We start from the raw sequence: 8,015 nt of genomic DNA on the forward strand, positions 1-8,015 counted from the left end.
ATGCTGCTGCTCTGATTGTGATGGGGATTCGAGAACATCCTAGGACACTAGTCAGAATAGTACCCACTTAGAGAGAGAGTATTTCTTTTCTTCCTTCCCTTCTGAATGCAGCAGGGAGGAATGCTCCATCCATTTACTTAGGTCTCACTCTAAATGGGCCTTACTGGTTTCATAGGGAATTTGCAGCAGACTGCAAGGTTTTCATGGGGGGCAGCCACCTTGATATCCACCCCCATGACCCCAGCCTCTTACCCCTCCAATATACAGTCTTGGCCTTATTGGCCTACTTTGAGTGTGCAGCCAGCTAGGAACACTTCTGCTTGTCCCCTCTAGAGTTCAGTCTCCCTCCCTCGTCCATTGGTATGAGTGTATTGAAGTCTGTTGGTACTGTTCCACAGCCTACATCAGCAAGAACAGGACAGTGAGGAAGAACACCTGCAGGAAAGGGAAGAGACTATGATTCCAGCAGCAATATCCATTTGCTCACCAGAAAAGGTTATAGTTTCTTTTTCTTCTCGTTAGCTGAATTATTTTTAAAATCTTTCAAGATCTTTTACATCATATGGCAGACACCTTGGAGATCTCTGTGGAGATAATCTGCAGGATTTTTCTTACACTATTGGACGTCTCCCAGGCCTGGAAGGCTTGCCATGTTCATTAACAAAGGGCTACTGGAACCAGCAAATAAAAGTGGCACCTCTACAGGATGCAATTAAGAGGAGCCAGAATAGATCTGAGAACAGCAAGAATTTATCTACTGCAGGCAAGGTTCCAGACCTTGGTAGCTCTCATCAGCCATCTACATGCTCTCACACAGACATCTGTAAAAGTATGCCTCAGACTTGTATATTTATCATACCACATATCAGACTTGACCTGCAATCCATTCAAAGGTGGCTGAAATCAGTATCTACCCAGCAGATATCATGTGGACATGAGGGTACCAGTTGCCTGAGAATTCCTTTCATATAGATCACCCTTAGACATACGGCTTCTGGATTCACCTGAAAAGTCGCCTCCATGTAAATGTTCTAGAACTCGGAGCCACTTGCCTAGTGTGCACAGTAGTTGTCTAACCCTGCTGCATGTATCGACAAGTCAAGTAATGACAAACAACACAACTGGACTGAATTATGTGAGGAAGGAGCACAGTTCTCCCCTTTCCCTTTATAAAGGTTTTAGTCTCTGGAATTGGCACGATCATAAAATCCCATCAAGTGGCTCTATATCTGCCAGACTTGCAGAATGTCTTAGAGAATCAGCTCAGTAAGCAATTTTCAGGTGATCATGAGAGTTCTGTCAAAAACTAGATCCTGAACAGCATCTTTCAAAGGTGGGAATATCCAAGAACAGACCTATTGGCTACAGACTAGACCAGGAAATGTCAGTATTCTGTTTGGGGGATTGCAGTGGGGGGTGCTTGAGCCCAGGAATTCAGTGTTTCCATATAACTTTGTAAGAATTTATCTGGCCAAATAGAAAAATGGGCATGGCCAAACCCCGTAATTGTATGGACAAATCTGAACTGTCTTTATTTGCAGGGAGGCGGCCACAGCCCAAATGTCTGACGGTGGGGGAGGAGTCAGTCCCAGAAGGGAAATAAATCACTAACAAATTTTCTCTGTCAGTGTGTGTGTGTGTGTGTGTGTGTGTGTGTGTGTGTGTGTGTACACGTGTACACACACACACACACACACACACACACACACACACAGAGTCATGGTAAGAGTAAGATTTTATATTGCTTTGACTCAGGTTAAAACAGATGAATTTTTTTTAAAGTTAAAATGTCTACAAGTTAGTATCAACTTTATTTTCTAGACTTACCAAGGCAAAGACAGTATGAACACAGGAGGACTTACTATGTCATATACTGCAAGAGCAGCTGATGAGTCGTGGGATTAAGACTAAAACAGTATCAAGTTATAGATTTTGGTTCTGATACAAAAGTTTTTGTTTTTTAAAGACTTGTAAAGTGAGAGATGTTCACTTAACTAGCCAGTAAAGAATTTAGTTATGTAAAATACTTAAAATGTTTAAAAAACTGTTGGTGTTACTGAAAAGTGGTGGTTCCATCAGAAATGTGGATCTACTAAATGTACAGTGTTCCATGAGTTGCTTGCTACTTTTGGTATACTTTGTGAAAGGCATTTTAACAAGTTTCATACGTCCTGGACCAAGACTTCCATTCTTGAAAGTATATTACAAAAACTATCATTAAGAGTGTTTACTGATGATACTTTGGCAGTGAGTAAGTATTCTTTGTTTCAGAACGTGTGAAATTCCCCTTACAGTTTTCTCTCATTTTTTGTTCTTAAAAAGAAACCAGAAAATTGGTCCAAATTATCAGTTACAAGTCCATAATCTGTATGTGAACTACACAACGTTGCAAAAAGATGCTTTGAGAATGAAGACTCCGTTATAAAGGGCTTACTTAAATTTAAAACTGTAACTGCAAAATAATTTAACTTTTCAAATATGTCAAAGGTAAAATACTGTGTACGGCAGATGACATGTCACTTTGGCCTGTAAAGAGCTATTGCAGATGTCTGCTTGTAAACATACTTAATAAAAACTTGAGGATTATGTCTTATATTGCTGATTGCTTTTATCTTGACTTTGTTATGAAGTAGGCTTTTATAATATCCATTTCCGACACATGAAGTCTGTCAGCTAAATACTGAACATCACATGTATTCTAAGGACACTATTTCTGTACAAAACAAAAGATCATGGATCCATCCTGAGGCTGACTATAGGGAAATTGTTTTACAAAACAGCTAATCACAGGGATTTTTTTAAAAAACTTTTCTTAAAATACAAAATTCACATTTTAAATCTTGATTTTACTAGATGTTAAACATTTTGCCTTCATGTTGACTTAAATTGTATGTAATTTTAGTGGGTGGTAGGTAGTAACATTGCCCTGTCCCAAGGAACAGCTGTCTGGGGCCTCTTCCTTTCTCAAATGTGTCTCTCAAATCTGATTTAATAAACCTTTCCTATTTTTCCTCTCTTAGCTCATGCAGTTAGCATCTGGGTAAACCACACTTAAGCTAACCCCAAGACCACATACCTTAGAACGGTGATACTAAGTGTCTATCCTCCTGTTGTCCAGTTGCTTTGCAGTACAAAAGAATCTGAGCTTTAACTGCCAGACAAGATTGCTTTAATGATGTTCTGGATTCAGTTGATCTTTGTGTCCTTTGTGCTTATACATCAGTGACCTATAATGTGCAGAATATTAGCAAATTTTGCCATAACAGTGATATTCCTTTCCGTTTTGCATACAGTAAAATGACTAATACAGCTTTATCCTTCGCAGCTAAGTGCACACATTGAGATAAATGGGGGAGTTCACACCGCAGCTGTTTCAAGTGCTCTGCAAATTGAGGCAGACATCTCAGCATAATATTTGCTTCACATTTTGAAAGTTTTCTTCACAACCATAGCGAAAGACTTAACTTTTAAAAATGAAAGCTAAGACCCTGGGGAACAATTGGAGTCTTGTCCACATCCTCCTGCCGCTAGTCTTCTGCACACCTTATACTTCAGGAAATAGCTTGGATTAGGGCCACAGTCCAGAGAAACATCAACCAAAGGCAACCAGAAAAAGGCAATTCACCGTAAATATACCTTTTTCTTTTGAGTCTTGTTCTGTTTATCCTAACCAAATGTGGTGGGTTTCTTTATTTCCAGTTTAGAAGAGGCGGGTATTTGAAAAGTGAAGGGGCATGAGATTGTATATGTGTATTCACCTTGTATCTTTACAGAAGGAATGTCTGTCCTGACCTCTTAATTTTGTTGTCTCAGCTCACTAGCTGTAACTTAGTTTTTCTCTTGCACACTTGCCTTCTAATTTTTTTTTGTCCTGTCTATTTCAGGATTGCTTCAGTGTTACAGAAACTTCCTTGATATATCTTTTCAGGATACAAAATTTTGGCTTGAAACTGCAAATTGTTCACACATGATGCTCTAATAAATCATGCCCCCTTTGTTAAAAGCAAGATAATCCTCAAGGTTTTCTGGACTATATTCAGTTTTCACTGCTCTTCCCCAAATAGACACATGTCTTTAAAGGAAATATCTAGTTTATCAAAGGCATTAACCAAAACATCAGGGATCTTTTCAGAAATATAAAAATAGCATCTAGCTGAAGATACCACTTGCCCGGAGACGTACTTGATCTCACACTGATCATTAGAGATGTCGTGTACTCTTCCTTTTTGGTCAAAACCAGGAACTTTCTACAAAATAAACAAATTGGGAGAGGTTATAGAGTCCAGAGCTGGGTAAAGCATCTGTCTGATTAGTACTGTAGAGGCAACAGGATTCCTAAGCCTTTGAAGATTATCCTGCTTTTAGCAAAGGAAATACAACTTTTATTTATTTAACACTTGGTATTCTCTTACATAGACTGTACCGTCTTCTGTACCAAGCGAGTTTGCACTGTTTTTGGCTCTGTCCCCTTATAAAACTACTTAGTTTCTCATCTATGGAAAAACTAGTAGCTGCTGATTATTTCTGAACACATTTGGCTAACAACACAGTTGACCCCCCCCCCCTTTATTTTTTTTTTTTTAAATTGAGAGCCCTGTTTGGGTTTTTTTCTTGGAACCAGTAGAAGAAGGGGGAGGATTGGTGTTTTGAACAAAAGGAAAAACTGACTTGTCTAAAGCTCTGTTATTCTAAAATAAGTAGTATCTTCAGTGTGTTGAGTTTTTTGTTTTTGAAGGATCCTTCCTTGCTGTTAGTTTTGTGTCCAATCTGGTAAAAATAATTTCCCGGAATTTTAGATGAGTTCTGCTAAGAGGAAGATGTATTGTACTTGAAGCACAACCTTGGTTTATCTTGCTGTCACAAATTTTTGTCGGATTAAACCTATAGTTTCCTTTAGAGTCATATGCTCAGAGGGCTATGATTCATGGGTATAATGGAGGCAGCATTTGGCCCATATATGGCAGTAAGGATGGTATTTTTTCAAAGGGTTGAGATCAGGGGTGGGCAAACGTTTTGGCTTGAGGGCCACGTCTGGGTATGGAAATTGTATGGTGGGCCATGAAAGCTCACAATTACCGAAGTGGGGGAAAGGGGATTTGTGGGGTGTGGCACATGGGGGATCTCTACGGGGGCAGTACCAGGGACTCCTAGGGGCCTGCCAGGCAGCTGTACTAGGCACCATCACGGGGGGAGGCACCCTAGCTGGGATGGATGTGGCCCCATGGCAGTTTCGAGAATCTTGAGGGTGGGGCCATAGGAGACCGGGAGGGTCTGGGCTGAGGAGATTGGCTGATGAGAAATGAGGAGAGTCTCTGGGAGGAGCAGTGCTTTGGGGAGTGATTGATGAAGGAGCTCGCGGTTCCTAATCGGACTCTATTAGGGGCGGTATCCTGCGATGCTACTGGCCTCGATCATTGGCTAGTTTAGGTGGAGGTTGGCGCAAGGAGGATGGTGTTTCGGGGATTGGGCGTGCTGCCATGTAGGGGTGGGGTTCTGATCCCGGAAACAGCATGGTGAAGTCAGGGTAAGCGGTGCCGGTTGAGTCTGGGCAGTGTGGCTCTGCCTGTGGGAAGATGGCGCTCATCAAGGAATTGTGAGTCAGGGGCTGGGGAGTGCTGGCTGGGTGGAGCAGGGCAAGCCCCAGACCCCGCTCCCCGGCTGGAGTGCCAGAGCGGGGCAAGACCTTGCTCCCCGGCGGGAGTGCCGGGCAGGTGGAGCAGGGCAAGTTCCTGACCAAGGTCTCCGGGAAGAGCTTGAGGGCTGGATTAAAAGGTCTGATGGGACGGACGCAGCCTGCGTGGGCTGTAGTTTGCCCTCCCCTGGTTTAGACCAATTATAAGTTCGGTCACCAAGTTTCCAACTTCAATGAAAATGTATGTACAAGACAACAGTTGGTTTACTCTTCTGTTGACTATGCTCCATCCAGTGACTTGTGCTAATTCTCACCCCCTCATTTTCATTGAGAGAGTAGTTCTGTGATACGTTGCATGCACCTGTCTGGCTGCTGCTGCACAGTCCTACCAGGCCAGCGTCAGTAATATGTTGAATGATGCATGCTCTTTTCCTGGGTTCTTTGAAACAGTAACAGTAAGTGCTGCTAACTCCAGCCATTCTGGCTGCACTAAAATTGCTGATTTTGCTAAGAGGCCTGTGTTCTGAAGCACATAGGTTGGGTTGGGAGTACGTGGTTCTCTCGGTCACTTGCAAAATATTTCTTGTGCTTCAGCAGCACATAGAATACTACTAACTGCTGTCATCCGCATCTACTGCAAAGGCACAGTCAATGCTGCAACCTCTTGCCAGCCTTGAGTGAAAATGCCAGGTCTTATTGACCTAGTGTGAGGTCAGCAATTGCACCATCTGGATTATTCTGGTGTTTGGATATAAAATTTGGATTACTAAGGTAAGAGACTTGAAGATTTATTTAAAAGCATAAGGAATAAAGTAATATAAATATTTAAAAATAGTTGTTTAATTTCAAAGTTCCTTGCCTGGCAACATTTCATTTCATTGTTTAAAGATTGTCCATTCCATGATTGTTTGCAGCACAGGAAAGCAAACCATAATAAAACAAACAATTATCTTAAAAACCACTCTTCAGTGAGGAATGTTTATAGTCTTTCTTTGTAAACTCATTAAAAAGAGATTTATAGTTATATATTTTTCCTCCTCCAAAATAAGCTGCTAAGCCAGCTCTTTTCTTTTTCTGGTGTCAACTGGCTTTCCATAAAAGCAATGTGAATACTGGCTCACAAGAGAACAATACGGGGCTCTCATTCTAGGTTATGTATACTCTTTACCCTAGCTTTGCCTGAACTGGCCACCAGGCAGTTCCTTTGGAACAAGGTTATTCCCTTGGTGGCATAGAGCTGGTGAAATTATCACTTTGTCACAAGTAAGCAGTACTCATCAAGACCATTGAGATGTGTGAATGTTCTTTAGCTCAGATCTTGACCACCACAGGCATGATCACTAAGGGTATGTTGACACTTCAAGCTGGGGTTGTAAAACCCAGTTTGAGACATACCTGCGCTAGCTTTGTGCTAGCTTGCTAAAAATATTATAGCTTTGGGGTGTCGCAATCAGTGGGAGGGACTAGTGTGTTCCTCCTCCCCGGTATACATGACTAGTGTCTAGGGTGGGTATATACTTGGGTAGGCTAGTCAGCCCCTCGCACTGCTTAAAATGCCATGCCTACACTTTTTTTTTTTTTTTTAGCATGCTAGCATGAGTATGTCTCCTGAGTTAGGAATTACATCCCCAGCTTAAAGCGTAGACGTATGCTAAAATCATCAAATATTATCAGTTCTACTGCATGGACTCTGTTTTTACCTATTAGTTACTCTATTCCCATAGATTTGGCTTTCCCCAGAATATAGTACTTACGTTTAGTCTTGATTTTCCATTTTTTGCAATGAATTTTCTGCATGAGATGGAGTTACGTTCTATCTTAAAACTTACGGTAGGTATTAACAAAAAGAAAAGGAGTACTTGTGGCACCTTAGAGACTAACAAATTTATTTGAGCATAAGCTTTTGTGAGCTACAGCTCACTTCATTGGATGCATTCAGTGGAAAATACAGTGGGGAGATTTATATACATAGAGAACATGAAACAATGGGTGTTACCATACACACTGTAACAAGAGCGATCAAGTAAGGTGAGCTATTACCAGCAGGAGAGCCGGGGGGCGGGGAGGGAACCTTTTGTAGTGATGATCAAGGTGGGCCATTTCCAGCAGTTGACAAAAAGGTCTGAGGAACAGTGGGGGGGGAATAAACTTGGGGAAATAGTTTTACTTTGTGTAATGACCCATCCACCCCCAGTCTCTATTCAAGCCTAAATTAATTGTATCCAGTCTGCAAATTAATTCCAATTCAGCAGTCTCTCGTTGGAGTCTGTTTTTAGAAGCTTTTTTGTTGAATTGCCTCTTTTAGGTTTGTAATCGAGTGACCAAAGAGATTGAAGTGTTCTCCGACTGGTTTTTGAATGTTATAATTCTTGACGTCTGATTT

The 8,015-nt window shown here is 41.4% G+C and overlaps 1 protein-coding gene across 25 annotated transcripts in view; it reads left to right on the plus strand.

The window, feature by feature from the left end:
• DDX4 (DEAD-box helicase 4) overlaps positions 1-2,592 on the plus strand; it is a 108,282-nt gene extending 105,690 nt beyond the window's left edge. For all 25 annotated transcript variants that reach the window (XM_038403228.2, XM_043514777.1, XM_038403232.2 and 22 more), the window contains one exon: positions 1,822-2,592. In XM_038403228.2, coding sequence (XP_038259156.1) covers positions 1,822-1,905 — 84 coding nt within the window. In that variant the 3' untranslated portion in view covers positions 1,906-2,592. The remainder of the gene's footprint in view (positions 1-1,821) is intronic.
• Positions 2,593-8,015: the final 5,423 nt, after the last annotated feature.

This window comes from Dermochelys coriacea, chromosome 5 (assembly GCF_009764565.3).
Source record: "Dermochelys coriacea isolate rDerCor1 chromosome 5, rDerCor1.pri.v4, whole genome shotgun sequence".
Lineage (NCBI taxonomy): Eukaryota > Metazoa > Chordata > Testudines > Dermochelyidae > Dermochelys > Dermochelys coriacea.